Source organism: Plectrocnemia conspersa, unplaced genomic scaffold (assembly GCF_051122295.1).
Source record: "Plectrocnemia conspersa isolate PC_06_02 unplaced genomic scaffold, ASM5112229v1 ptg000006l, whole genome shotgun sequence".
NCBI lineage: Eukaryota > Metazoa > Arthropoda > Insecta > Trichoptera > Polycentropodidae > Plectrocnemia > Plectrocnemia conspersa.
This window is the reverse complement of record NW_028277170.1, coordinates 4,235,891-4,251,548: the sequence shown is the minus strand read 5'-3', so window position 1 is coordinate 4,251,548 and position 15,658 is coordinate 4,235,891. Positions and strand designations below refer to the sequence as shown.

Genomic DNA, 15,658 nt, shown 5'->3' with positions numbered 1-15,658 from the left:
TTATTATTAATTAAACAATTTAGAGCAAAATTTACAAAAATCCCGAATTTGATATTATCAAAACACAAATTGGAAAATGTAACTAAAAAATAATATAAACACAAACAAAATGCTATTATATTTTTATTTAAATAAATTGAAGTAAAATAATTAAAAAACTCTATTATTACTTCAAGCAAACTAAAATTTCAAATTACATTTATAAAAATTAAAATTTTTAAACGCAAAATTTTCTATATTATTTTCTTATTTGTAAATAAAATATTTAATAATTTATTATCCTTTATTATTTTAGTTAAACATTTTTTTGCGGGGATTACCAGATCGATAGACTCGCTGTAACGAGGTCACCGCTGGGCGCGCAAGTGCTGTGCTTAGGCCAAAATCGTCACATCGATGGCGTCTTCGGCGGGTACGGTGATGGTTCTCGTGTAGTCTCCTCGGAAGGCCGGACGATGCCATTCTACGCCCCAGTCAAAATAGGTATCGTGTCCTTATTTTGCCTTTTAACGTGCTTGTCATCCATATTGAACAACCTGTACTTGACTTTTCAGAGCCGGGCGATGAGATGGGCGACGAGAACTTCGACACTTTGAACGTCGTTCGCGTCCAATGCGCAGTAAAGGTAAAATTAACGAAGGGGCAGACTTGTTAGGGTGGCGTGGGCTGAAGTCGGCAACTGCGCAATTTCGGTTCAATATGTTTTTCATTTATTATTGACGGGAGGTTAGTTGACGGTTAAAAAAGCAATGGCGGCTTAGTTAAAGCCGTCCGTCGACCAATTATAGATTGTTCACGTGTTTTAGAGATCGACACATGTATGCGCATGTGAATAATATGTTTCGATAAACATTGCCTGCAGAGTTTGGCGCTAAAAGTCTGGTCCGCCATTTTTTCAAAATGGCGACCATTTCAATAATACTTTTTATTAACCACTACACACGGTCCCGCGCGGGTGTGCGAATTTAGAAATGTCCATTACACGCGGTGTCGAGCTGTGCGGGAATAGGAAAATCGGATTTAAAGGCGGTCCCACATATAAACGTGATTATATTTGTCATTATACTCTGCTTCGTAGCATACACGGGACTCCTTCGGCATTTCGTTTCAAGTAAAAAAGGTCACATTTTTATTAGCTGTGGAAGTCATAAATTAGAAAAATACAAGGCAGTGCATTCTTACATTTTCGTCTCTTGAAGTATTTCTCAATTGCATTAGATGGGTTGAAGACAATAAATTACCTGAATGAATATGTAGGTAGCAAAGCTGGCAAAACATGTAAACATCCTTGACTAGTTAGGGTTGCTTTATCTTTCCAATAATTTGACACACTTTTATTACTATATTGCCCCATATTTCTTAGAATTTATAAAACGCAATATGTTTTTGTATGGTGCGTTTTAAAAATAAATATATCTTTATTTCCTTACATCCATTGTTTATTATTGGGCTCATTCCGTTATTTTATTATTGTTTTCGATTTTTAAGAAACGGTAAAGATATTTACTGTTATAATTTCCAATAAAAAAATGATTTTTTTGGAACACTGCAAAATAACACCTGATTGTTAAGTGGTTAAACTCATTTGAAAGTAATCCTAGAGAATAGTTATAAGGATAAGAGTGTCCTATAATGGATTTGAATTAAAGAAAGTGGAATATTGCTTGTTAGAATCTTAGGTGGGTGTCTGATCCGCCTTCTTGTTTTCAAAATGGCGACTATTTCACAGAATTATTATTAGTCCATTGAAAGTAATCCTAGAGAAAATAGTTATAAGGATAAGAGTGCCCTATAATAGATTTTGAATTGAATAAAGTGGAATATTGCTTATTAGAATCTTAAATGGGAGCAGAACAATGAAATAATCATCAATGTCTTTTTATTCCTTTTAAAGCCGCCTACAACAAAAATATACTCAATAATTAATTAATAATTTTCAATTAGCTCTATTAAAATGTAAAAGTCGTTAAAGAATACTAATCAAAAATCTCTTGTATTTTTTAACACTAGGGCGAATCTTAGTAAATCTCCACGAGTCTCATAATTGCACAATATCGGACTATATTTTATTAATACCTAATCATTTCGCCTGCTTAAGGTTATATTTGTTAGTTTCGTTCTCTGGAAAAATATTTTTCCAAGCATATTGTCATATTCATCGTTTGTTTCCTTACCTTTTTTTTTAACACAATTCGATGATTTTATCCAACGTATTGCTGTTCCCAAAGCGAATACAGCGCATACGGATACTTTTTCGCAAAGATCCGCGAATTTAACATTCCTTACTTAAATGGGTATCTTTTGGGTGACCCGATTACTGCGCAAATATAGGGGCCATTTCTGAAGACTGCCGCTCGAATCTGGTTGGATCCGACCCTAGAACTTATAGTTAGCTCTGGCGATGGTGGGCCCTAGTGGCGTTAGCGCTTTCGGCAGATAGTGCCACCACTTAACTTCTTGCAACATTCTGAAGCGCTTTCATACATGGCTGACTTTCTAAAAAATGCTTTAAACTCCTATACAAGCAGGTGAGAATTTGTTAGCCTGGCCACATTTAATATTGTGACTCACTGTAGGTAATGACCCTCACAGAGACAAGTTTATTTCGAAGGATAAGTTATTCCACTCCCAGGATTGCCGACCATTTCCTCCATTTTTAGTGGTACAATAAATGGCCATTCTGCATCATTATGTAGTCTCTCGCAGCTTCATTAATTTAACGGATTCCAAGCTTAAGTTCAGTGTTTTTTTAATATATTTTAACCCAACCACTTGATACTTTGGAATCATTTGAATTTGTACAATGCGCAATACAGATAAATCACCATCGGTTGAACTGTCTTACTTAGATAACTTTCATTGGCAGCATATCACTTATCACTGTCATTATTAGAGCTTTTATTTACTATCCACATTTATTATTATGGTGCTTATATTTCGTTTCCATTTGCTTACATTGGTCACAACAATATGCGACCGTTGTTTAAATTGCCACAGTATCCTCATTTGTCAAAATCTAGCAAATGGAACGACTTGAGCAGAGACTATTCGTTCCAGGGTTGCCAAATTTGTGCCGATTTGATCGTTGGCAATTGCTAAATCTTAACTTGAGACTATTCGTGAACTATCTCTTCCGTCGATTGCGGTTAAATTGTCAGTGCGCTGAAGCCGCTGCTTTTATCAATTACGCTAATATCACTGCTGGTGTTGATTGTGCTAAAACTGCTTTAACTGAATTCTTTTAAGTCTGGCATGTCTCACCAATCTCAGCACTTATTCATGAGACTGAATCTTTCGTCTTTCACAATATTAAATCACGATTTTAACCACGGTTCCTATGCTCATATTGATCATTTTATTTTATTATTTCAATCAGTTGAGATTCACACCAAAAATTTTTCTAGTTTACTGCATGTTGGTGTTCTCTAATTCGTAGTGATAATTTAATCAAAACTTGTTTTACATTAAATTATCAAAGCACAATTAACTGCTATGTTCCTGCTTATATTTGTTAAATGAGCTGCCAAAATAACTTTGTGTCGAAGGCTTCAATGCTACAAACATAATACCTAAATTGTTCATTGAAAAGTCATGTATTTGTTTTAATTGTAGCATCAGCATAATGTATTCCTTTTGTTTAATAATGGAGATTATGTCTGCTCTTTAACGCATTGAATACCATGTGCACAAATTTGTGCGTGTTGTCATTTATATTTCGTATAACAAAAACACGAGTATTTACCGTAACATATTAATTTAACACATTAGCCAAAGATGTTACTAAAAGGACCCCCCCCCCCCCCCCAGCAAACTTTTAGTATCATCCAACAAATTAAGTACTGCTAATGCTCAGGTTCAATAACCTCACTTTATTTTATTAAAAATAAATTCGCATAGCAACTCATCGCATAGTTTTAAACAAGTACATTGCCCTTATTGATCAGCAATGACATCATATAAAGACAAATTTCGAAGAAGATTTCGCCATTGTTTCTGTCCTTTCATAAAAAAATTGAGGCTAGATAAAATTCTAGTCTCTTCTTTATAACTCACGGCCTTTGAACATAATAATTAATCCCTAATCTGAGGTTTGCCGCTGGTTGGGAGTCGCTGAAGTAGGCCATTGTTATTCATATGATGTCTGAGAAGCTGGGGTCAAAACATTAACGATGTAATGACATTTTATCGCTGTCAACAGTATCAAAGTTGAATAATCTTGCCAATATTGCTGTATAAATCGACCGTAAAGTGTTAAAAAATAAAGAAATATTTGTAGAAGTCACAAAGTTTGATATTTGTTGTTTTAAAAATAAAAGTATTTTACTGTAATTTATATTAAATTTATTTTTAAAATATGTATATTTGGTGATTCTAAACATAAATTTACTTTTTATTTTTATTGGTTTGCGATCCACAGTTTGACGTTTATTAATTTTACCATTGTGAATATAAAAAACAATTATTACGAAATCGTATTTTTAATTGACGTTAAAACGTTAACTAATTAAAAAGTGATGATGGTTTAAAAATATTAAGCTTAGGTTCTAATTTTCACAAATAAGCCCCGCCACATGGCTGTATTTTTAGGAGTAATGTATTTTATGCGATGTGTTAAGACTTACCACTGATGTTATTCAGTCTGTCACACTGTTTCCTTTGTGTGTGACCTTTTATGTAGTTGAGAAACTATAAATAGGTCACAAACAGATGTTCTCAAATTGATATCTTCACAATAAAATGAGCAATAGGTTTTCCACACATGAATTGTTAATTCCGACGCCGATGAATTCAAAACTTCCCTTTGTCCTGGTTTTTGTGTTAAATGTATTTATTTTGATATAATACAAAATATCCTTTTAACAGTTAATATTGTGCAGCAATTTTAATTACGTTCACATATAGTTTGTATATTTATATTGCTATATATGTATAGTTCTTTTTGTGTCTGCATCCAAAAGATCTAGTCGAACTCTGGATTTCAGAGCTAGACCAAGGTTGGCGTGAAGAGGGAAGCGGTTGCTATGTCGGTATTTTCCCTCTCGATGGTCGGCGACTTCTCTTGGTTCGAGTTTGTACAAACTCAGTGAGTGCAAGCTAGAGAGCTCCGATTGAAGTTCTTGATGATGTTTTTAAACAGATGGCCTTGTCACATGGGCAGGTTACAAAAGGCTATCGGGATGCAAAAACGCAATAACAAGTGTTATTGCGGTTTTTTATGACAAAAAAACGCAATAACACTTGTATTTCTTTAAGTATTCCCAAAATGCTGATACAATATATAATAGAACTTGCAAATTTAAAAGATTTCAAATGGTTATTGTGATGCATCCGTCTATTGTCATGTATGGTCTGCACTGAGTGCACACTTGACATTTATTATAGGCACTTTGCTGAATTAGAACTTCCTTTTTTCCAGTAATCTAAAAAGCATTTTTGCTTTTTGAGGTATAAATTTAGTGGACTGCCTTTCATTAAGATTTGTTTTTAATTTAATAATATCACTGATTATCAGTTGCACTCGCTTTTGTACTTTCCGTATTTAAAATATATTTGTTAAATAATCTGAGTTGCCCTTGCACAAACCACAAATACATTTTACAACAATCATTTTCAAAAAACTGAATTATTATCAATGGACAGTGTATTTGTGTAATAAAATATGATCTCCGTCCTGCAAAGATTTCAAGTATTCTGTCAATAGCAAGAAGTAGCGAAAGAAAACGGGCGTTGCCGTGTTGAACCTTTTTATACTCTACGTCTATATATTCACAGAATGTTTTCAGTTGTGTGCTTCGAACAGTATAAATTTTGCCCACTAAAGTTTCTATTTCAATAAGTAGAACATCAATATTGTTTATATTGTGAATATTGTTTTTTCCTTTCCGTTTTACACCCCCAAAATTGACATTATAGTTATCTCCACAAAATCCGATAAATTTTTTTGTTCTTTTGTGTTTAGATAACTAACATTAAATAGTTTGTCAATATTTTATATGATTCTGATACATCTGCTAATATTGTGTAATACAGATACACTCGGATTGAATGAATTTTTATTTTTTTTAATATAATTTAAAGCACAGTCACAGATTTGATCACTTTTTTGTAGCTATCGAATTTAAACCGATTTAACCTCACAAAAATTAATTCTTACTAAAATATAATTTAATTTTTTTAGCAAGAAAATGTGAAAATTGAGCACGATAACAGCGGCGATGGTAAAGCTGAAGATGACGATATGTTTGAAATGGGTTAGTATGACATTTCTGGCTCTTATGAAAAATAAAATTAATTATTAACATTCATTATATGTTATTATATTATCTTTTCCAGAAAACCATGATGTCAAACGTGAATTTTGTACAGATGATGCAGATGCACTATCTCCTGAAAAGGCAACTATTCCTGTTGATGCACAGGTGATTATTAAACATTGTAAACATCACAAAACCGTTATTAGATCGTTCATATCATATAATATTTATAATATTTGTCCATTATGATGACAAATATTGAGTCAATGTCTCAAATTTCTATTGAAGACATATATCAGAATTTCTGTATTATGACACTGTTTACATATCGTTTACATCACTTCACCGACCTATTACTTCTACAGCTAATATACACTAAAACAAAGTTATAATTTAAATTACATATCAAAACATTTATAATACAATTTCAATACATCTTAATATTAAATACTAATATGAAAATCATTTAAGCAATTTTGATCCTTTGACATGTATACATCATTGTATTCAAGATAATATTTTGCACTTGTAAGGAAAGATCCTTTTTCCTTTTTTTTCCGAGTAGTTTATTTTGATACATGCTTTTGATTTGATGGAAAAAATATAAGTATTAGCACGATGTAATAAATATATTATAAGATGAAGTAGAAGGCAAGGATGTTCGATTAAACAAAAATCTCTGGGATAAAATTAACTAATATTGATGTAGAACGCTTCCAAACCTTCAAAAATTCTTGGAAATCGTTTATATATACTTGAGAGCAATTACTGCAGGGTCTGTTATAAATCTAAAAAAAATATCTTTCTATTTAAAAAATCATAAATATAATATGGAGCAAAAATATTAACTTTAAATTATTAAAATGTTAACTATTATATTTGACAATCAAAATGTAATTAAATATCATTTTTATCAAAGCAAAAGTGCTGGAAAATCTTAAAAATGAGACGTTTGGAGAACACGATGCAGCTGAATTCAGTGTAATATTATATAATAATCGGAATATTATTAATGATTTTCAGTAAAGGAGCTTCAGTCAGAAGGCACATTTTAACACTTCAAATATTTCATTTGTGTTCAATTTTTTAAATAAATTGTTATTTTGATTCTAAAACAGTTGAACTTGCATATGTGGTGCTTAGATCTTTAAAATTATTATGTCAGAATATCGACGGGGAGAGTCCATTAAGTCACGTGGGAGGATACTTTTCTTCCATATTTGAAAAGTTCCACTTTCAGATTTCAGTACTTGAAAGAGATCGTTCTCCAGACGGGTGACAACTATTCTACCATGGCTCGTTTGCCATTTGAGACTACATCAACATTATAAATGTGTAGGTAATTACTTGCAACACTGTAAACAACTAAAATTATAAAAATTGAGCGTGATTTCTGTTATTTTATTCTGGCTATTTTTCCAGAAATATCTTATCTTGAAAGGTTTAATGCGGATGCTATTCTTCAAATTTAAATAAAGATACTTATATAATCACCGACCAATACAGATTGAAACGTCTGCTTTTGCATTGAACCTTTGAGAGATCTGTGTGTTATGTATGCAGCGTTGCATAAATTTTTGTGATTTAAAAACACTTCAAAAAAGAAAGATACAGCCTGCTCTTTTTTTTTTGGTAAATGTGAGAATTTTTACTATTTTGCATAAGTGATAACCTTTGATGCAATTTTTATATATAATTTCTTATATTAAATCATGTAAGTCTATTTTATGAAATTGTAATTTAAAATAACATTTGTTGAATTTTTCTTGACAAGTAGAGTATCAAATAGTGTAAAAATAAAGAAATATGAAAATCGACTTACTTGGTTTACAATTATAAGATCAATATACATATAAGTTGTTTAGACAGATCTTCTGATATTGTCTCGCCAATTTTTTTTATAATATTTTATTTTGTATGCTATAGTTGTCATCACAATAGATATAATAAGCTAATATGTTACATGCCAATTGATACAGCATTGTCTATTTCGGTTTTGTGACTACAATAATTTTTAAATTTATTTACATGAATATATTATGTGAATGTATTGCTATAATTATTCTTAATTATTTTCAGCAGCTTATAGAAAAAAAACCCAATGGTAATATACATTATATAACTAATGATTATAATAAATAATACTTTGATGTTTTATGTTTATTCATTTTTGTTGTAGATGAAACTCAAGAAGAAATGTCTATAGACATGCCTATATGTAACGATTCAAATGTCGTAAAATGCGAACCCTGTGAGAAGTTTTTCGATAAAGATTTTCTCAAAGAGCATGAAAAGATTCACGGTGATTCGCGCGACTTTGAGTGTCAGACCTGCAGTAAAGAATTTAAAACGAAACAACTTCTCACTCGCCATCTGCCAGTCCACACCAGTTCATATGACTTCAAATGCCAGAAGTGCGAAAAGGCGTTCAAGACAAACCGTATTCTCAGACGTCACATGCAGATTCACAATGAACGCAGCGTCGAGTGCGACAGGTGTGGAAGAGGATTCAGAAGTAAGCTTCTTATCAAACAGCACTTCATCGTGCATGGCAATTCCTGTGACTTTAAATGTCACATGTGTGGAAAATCCTACAAAAGTAAGCGGATTCTCTCGTGTCACATCTTAAACATTCACAGCGAAACCTACGACCATACTTGTAACAAATGCCCAAAAGCGTTTAAAACTAAGCATGCTCTGACGCGTCACACAGAGATCCATAATGAATCTAGTCTCTATAAATGCGATAAATGCAATAAAGTGTTTAAAGCTAAACCAACACTAGCACGTCATGTGTTGGTTCACTGCAACACTTTCGAGTCAACGTGTGACAAATGCGGTAAAGTATTTAGAAGTCTATTGCTCATGAGGCAACACGCACAAACGCATAGGCAGACGTTTGATTTTGGATGTTCCGAATGTGGAAAGTTTTTTAAATCTAAGAATATTCTCATACGTCACAAGTACGTTCACGGCGTTTCTAGTGATTATAAATGCGGAAAATGTGAGAAGGTGTTTAAGACAAAATTTCATTTAGGACGTCACTCACTCCTTCATAACGATTACCATCATTTTGAATGCGACGATTGCACAAAAATGTTTCCAACTAAAGAGATCCTCAAACGTCACATTGACGAGGTTCATGTCGAAACTTGCAACTTTGCCTGTGACAAGTGTGACAAATCCTTCAAGACTGAATTCTATCTGAAGCGTCATGCTATCTCTCACAATGACAAGAGTGAGTTCAAATGTGGAGTGTGCAAAAAGGAGTTCAAGACCAAGCACGTTTACATACGTCACAAGAACTCTATCCATAGCAACTTTTATGATATTTGCTGCCACGAGTGCGGCAAAATATTCAAGAATAAATTCAATCTCAAACGCCACTGCGTCGTCCACAGAGAGGTTTACGATTTCGAATGCGACAAGTGCGGCAAGGTGTTCAAGAGCAAATTTCACCTGTCGCGGCACATCATCATTCATAATGAGTACTATGACTTTGAATGCGACAAGTGCAAAAAGACGTTTCAAACTAAGGAGGTCCTCCGACGTCACATTAGCGATGTTCACAGCAACTCGCTCGACTTTAAATGCCTCGAATGCGGAAAGGCATTCAAGACCAAACGAGTTCTCACACGTCACGTGCGTACTCATGGTGAAACTTTTGAATTTGGTTGCGATCAATGCGGTAAATTGTTCAAGAATAAATTTAACCTCAGACGTCACATCAACGAAGTTCACTGTAACACGTATGACTTTGAATGTCAAAACTGTGGTAAAGGCTTCCAAACCAAATCCTACTTGTTAAAACACATGAAGAGAGCCGAAAGTGGACTTTTCTGCACGACGCTTAAGGATATTAAATTGCCAGCATAGTATTATCTGATAACGCTTAATAACATAGCTATTTTGCGTGAAAATAAAAAAGCTGCTGCTGTACAGATATAAACTTTTTATTTACGACATCACAATATCATTCAACAGTGTGATACATTACATATGATGTAATATTGTTTGTGTTGTGTTGTGTTAATCTGCCCAGTAAGATGGCTTTGTAGATTTATGATAGGATTTTGTGAAACAGAAATTGAGTTAAAACAATGTGAAAGTGAACTGCTATGAACATTTGATGAAGAGATATAAAAAATATAACAGATACTGTAATTACTTACAGATACTTCCAGACATTTATAATGTTAATTTAATTTTTTGCGTTTATGTAAATACATTATTGCGCTCATGATTATAATAATTTTGCATACTACTTTGAGTGCATTTTTATATGTATATTTTTAACATGAGCGCTTATTTTTTGATTCATAAGATGTTTAATTTAATTAAAACCTTATATAATGTAACATTTGTAACAACACAGATTTGTAACAACATAGATCTGTCTTCACTTCGAAGGTTTTTTTTTCAAATGCATGCATAATTGATGGAATCTCGCTCGTACCGCTACTAATTTCAACACTACTGGTTTCAGTAGATGTTTTTCATTTTATTTTTGTATCAACTTGTTTGGATAATTTTTTTAATGAGCACATATCAATTAAGTTATAAATGTATGCTTAATTTATATTGCTATTGTAATATATGTAATGTAACATCTGTAACAACACAGATCTGCCTTCAATATGAGGTTTCTTTTTTCTAATGTATACATACATGATGGACGCTGAGGCCTTTTCCAAAGTCAACTACTGGTTTCAGGTGTTGTTATGTACATATTTTATTTTTTGTCACAGGTGCTTATCCATCCAATTATAAATGTATGTTTAATTTATATTGCTGTTGTAATATATGTAATGTAACATCTGTAACAACACAGATCTGCCTTTAATACGAGGTTTCTTTTTTTTGCTAATGTATACATACAAGATGGACGCTCAGGCCTTTTCCAATATCAACTACTGGTTTCAGTTGTTGTTTTGTACATATGTTATTTTTTGTTATGTACATATTTTTTTCACAGGCATTTATCCATCCAATTATAAATGTATGTTTAATTTGTATCGCTGTTGTAATATTATATGTAATGTAACATCTGTAACAGCACAAATATGCCTTCACTTATGAGGATTCTTTTTTGCTAATGTATACATACATGATGGACGCTCAGGCCTTTTCCAATATCAACTACTGGTTTCAGTTGTTGTGTTGTACATACGTTATTTTTTGTCACAGGCGCTTATCCATCCAATTATAAATGTATGTTTAATTTGTATCGCTGTTGTAATATTATATGTAATGTAACATCTGTAACACCACAGATCTGCCTTCACTATGCGGTTTCTTATTGCTAATGTATACATACATGATGGACGCTCAGGCCTTTTCCAATATCAACTACTGGTTTCAGTTGTTGTTTTGTACATATGCTATTTTTTGTCACAGGCGCTTATCCATCCAATTATAAATGTGTGTTTAATTTGTATTGCTGTTGTAATATTATATGTAATGTAACTTCTGTAACAATACAGATCTGGCTTCCCCTGTGAAGTTTTTTATGTTAATATGTACCAAATTAATGAACGCTTGTTTGCTTATTTTTTGTCATAAGCTATAATGATACATATAATATCTACAAAAATGCAACATTTATTATGTGCTATTTTGAAAATTTTAACTGATGTTTGCAAGTAAGTTTGTTTAATTTTGATCATGGGCACTTATTCGTTCAATTATAACTTGTAATGATATACAAGGTGCAATCCAAAATCTCAGAATTTCCAAACGCAAACCAGTAACGGCACAAACTTTGTTCTGTGACCCTTAGTTTGTTTCAATCGCCTTTATGAGTGAACCTGTTTTATTTATATCTGCAACAATACAAATTTTTTTTATAAGTTTTTTTTACCATATACTCTTATTCATTAAATTAATATGTATGATGAATATGTAATGCTACTACAATATTGGTACAACAATACGAGTCTATCTTTGTTATAAGTAATTTTGAAATATGCACAATGGTTGGATGTCCATGACTGCTAATTTTGACTACTGGTTTCAGTAGTTTATTTTTATATTTGTTACGTTGTAATTATATATATTATATATACAATTTGCAACGATACAACTGTACCTTTGTTATAGTTTTTTTGTAAATGCGTTCATAATTGAAGGGCGCGAATGTTTACCAAACTATATTTACATGTTTGTTTTTATTTCTGTCATGGTTTTATATTCATCCAACATATGTGATTTTTAATTTACATTGTTTGTTTAATGATATTTAATATCTGCTGCAATACAACCCTTGTTGTTTTACAAATGTATGCACAATTGAACAACTAATTTTATTTATATGTTTCCTAAAATTTGATTTATTTTATAATTTGTTTTTTCTTTTTGAATCAATTAATGTATATGTGTTTTATTCTGTAGTTATGATAATTCAGCAGTTTGAAATAATAGCTTTTAAAAGTTTAATAATAGTCAGTCGTAATCATTAAAGTAATATAATTGATGTGAAATAGAGATGTTTTAAAATTATTTATTAGATTTAACAATTGAATTTAAATTTTATTTTCTCTGCCTTTCTCATACTCTAATAAAATCACATTTACATTATTGATTTAATAATTTTATTTATATGTTCCTAAAAATTTTTTTTACGCAATTGCGTATTTTTTTAAAATTATAATTAAAACAATCTTGCCTTTTTTACCAAGAAAAAAAGTTCAGTCTAAAATTGATGTTTTGAAGTAATTAAAGTTAAATAATAGTCTTTCTTTATCATTATAGTAATATAATTGATATATAATAAATGTGTTTTGAATTCATATAATAGTATTCAGTTACTTTTCGAAAAAATTGTCATTTTGATTATATGTACAATCGTTAAAATACATTGTAATTTAAATAACCAATAATAATTCTCAGGCCCTGTGTAATCAATTCATATTGTATTTACCACCTGCCATATTGTAATAAATATATTCTAAGAAGTGGTTAGTACTTCTACAAGTTATATTCATGTAAATTAGTTGTATGCTAGAAATATAAATGCTTCAAATTCAGAAATTGTTTAAACCTGTATCTTTATCTTGATGTCAATAAAAGGCTTGCAATGATTTTGTATTTATTTGCTATAACATTAACTAGATGTTCTTCGTATATATTTTTCATTATTAATACATTACTTTATATCATTCAGTGTTGGGATATATGCAGATTATCAGGATTTATCACACAAAACAAAGATCTACATATGGAGAGTTATGTTTAAAAAATTATAATAATATATTTGAAGAAGCTACAAACTAATTTATGGTATAAATCGCGAAGTGCTAATATAATATATTATTAAAGTTGCAAGAGTATTTTATGTGAAGTTATCAAATACAGAATTATCATCATCCAGAAGTGGCCACAACAGTTTCAATTTTAAAGGTTCACCAATGTGACTTGCGCTGTTGGAAGGGTTTAACAGTACGCTCATTGGACTAAATGAGCCTTTTCTCTCATTTGTCAAGCTACTTTAAAGAAATTCGACACAAAGAGAGCGGTTGACTCAGAGCAGCGCTACAGACTGACCAGAGAGACTATAAATTCAAAACATACCCTCACCAGAAAGATTAACTAAGACCAATCAAAATCTCTTCCTTCACTTCAACCTTTAATGGTATAGTAAATATAACAAAATTATATAATATAGCTCGTGTGTTCGGCGAATAACATGCAATTTAGGGTTTGACGGTTTTTAAAAACCCTTTTTTAGATAAATTTATGAAATTAAAAAACAATTTCTTAATTAAATTAAAAATAAGTTATACAATATCTGACATATTTAGAATATTTTTTTATATCAATTCAACATGTCCAAAATCACTTGGAAACATTCTTAATAGAAAAATTAAAAAGCTGCCTAAGCTTTGCAGAAATGTTGAAACTAATTTGCAGAATATATATTTCTTAAAAAAAACTTATATTTGTTTTTAATAAAATATTTTTATCGGTTTGCTTGCTTTTAATGAATTTGTTTAATTGATACAAAAGTTATTATGTTTACTAAAAAAATAATATTTTGATTTGGAATAGTTCCAGGTATAAATGTATTGTGGAGATTAAACTTCACAGTTTTAGATCTCAATAACCAAAAATCGTACCTTAACCATTTTGCTATATTTGCAGAATCCATCAAATTTTTATATTGAAACAGATTCTGGTGATGGATCTATTAATGAAAGCAATGCGGTGAATTCGCCATGAAAAATCAGTTTATATGTTTCTTGATGTACCTGAAGAAGTAATATCCAAGCCGAAGATACTAAAAAGTTGATTTTTTATTATTGAGGTAATAAACAAAATTTTCTTTTTACTATTAGTCATCAAAACGATAAAATCAGGTGCTATAGCCCGTGAGTCTTTCCTGTTTTAGGTAATTTTGTATTTAGAATAAAAGCAAGAGTAAGTAATCGTCGAACTGTATGAGCGGGAGCGTTAAGATAATTCAAGTATCCAATTGTAGGACAGTTGCCATACAGCGTTCACAAGGAGACACTTTATATAGAGGATATGGTTCATTAAACTTAGCCAATAATGGTGATTATATTTCTAAATATATAATAAAAGAAATTTCCATTGGTAAATGTCAAATATTACACTTTCCTAATAGATTAAATATCAACTCGGAGGTTACACTTTATCATTGAGTTCATTTATTTATATACATACTTAATATAATACACACTACCAATATCACTGCAGAGGTACTGAACCTTAAGAAAATATAGTTAATATGAACAAATTAAAATATGTCAGTTATATGTATTTGCTTTGTAGTTGTGGGTAAATTAAGTTCATAAAAAAACAAGAACATGTTGAAAATTAATTATAATCAATTCCTTCAAATGAGCAAACTCGTATTAATAGTAGAAAACGGCTGGAATTCAAGTCTCCACAATGTTTATAATGCTCTCTAAATCTGTGTTGTATGATACTATTTTGTAAGAAGGTTTAAAAAAAATGTTTATTATAATAGCAACAAGTACAAAATAATATGATTTTTGATTAATTATTGGTTACATTTATTACAAATTATTATTGTGGTGGATCGTGATATAAAGGAAATTTTAAGTATAAGTAAAAACTAGCAACAAAGCCACAAAAACAAATGAATTATTATTACTTACGGTTGTTCGAGCTAACCGTTTAAAAAATTGGATTAGCGATATGACGCTATAATTTTCTTTCTGGCGCAATTATTACATGTTAAACGAATATTTAAAATGTATGAAAAAAATTCGCACAACTTTATGTATATAAACCAACCTAATTCTTGCGGTCTTTTTTATAAATTATAAATATTACAGGGCCATTTAAAAATGTTAATATATCTTAAAACTAACTTTACGCCATATTGGTAGATACTATATTATTTTTATTTCAGTTAATTT

The 15,658-nt window shown here is 30.9% G+C and overlaps 1 protein-coding gene across 5 annotated transcripts; it reads left to right on the top strand.

The window, feature by feature from the left end:
• Nucleotides 1-390: 390 nt before the first annotated feature.
• On the top strand, nt 391-14,556 carry LOC148234061 (uncharacterized). Of its 5 annotated transcripts, XR_015810156.1 has the most exons (8): nt 391-483; nt 555-625; nt 6,179-6,251; nt 6,334-6,419; nt 7,495-7,589; nt 13,417-13,532; nt 13,608-13,884; nt 14,394-14,556. XR_015810156.1 is itself a non-coding variant. In XM_088188324.1 (6 exons), exons 1-6 carry the CDS (start codon nt 456-458, stop codon nt 10,128-10,130), a joined length of 1,977 nt encoding a protein of 658 aa, XP_088044450.1. In that variant the 5' UTR covers nt 391-455; the 3' UTR covers nt 10,131-13,333. The 5 variants fall into 5 exon arrangements, 3 of the variants coding, with proteins under 3 accessions (XP_088044450.1, XP_088044449.1, XP_088044451.1); XR_015810155.1 differs by lacking the exons at nt 13,417-13,532; nt 13,608-13,884; nt 14,394-14,556 and adding exons at nt 8,334-8,358; nt 8,434-8,512; XM_088188324.1 differs by lacking the exons at nt 7,495-7,589; nt 13,417-13,532; nt 13,608-13,884; nt 14,394-14,556 and adding exons at nt 8,337-8,358; nt 8,434-13,333.
• Nucleotides 14,557-15,658: the final 1,102 nt, after the last annotated feature.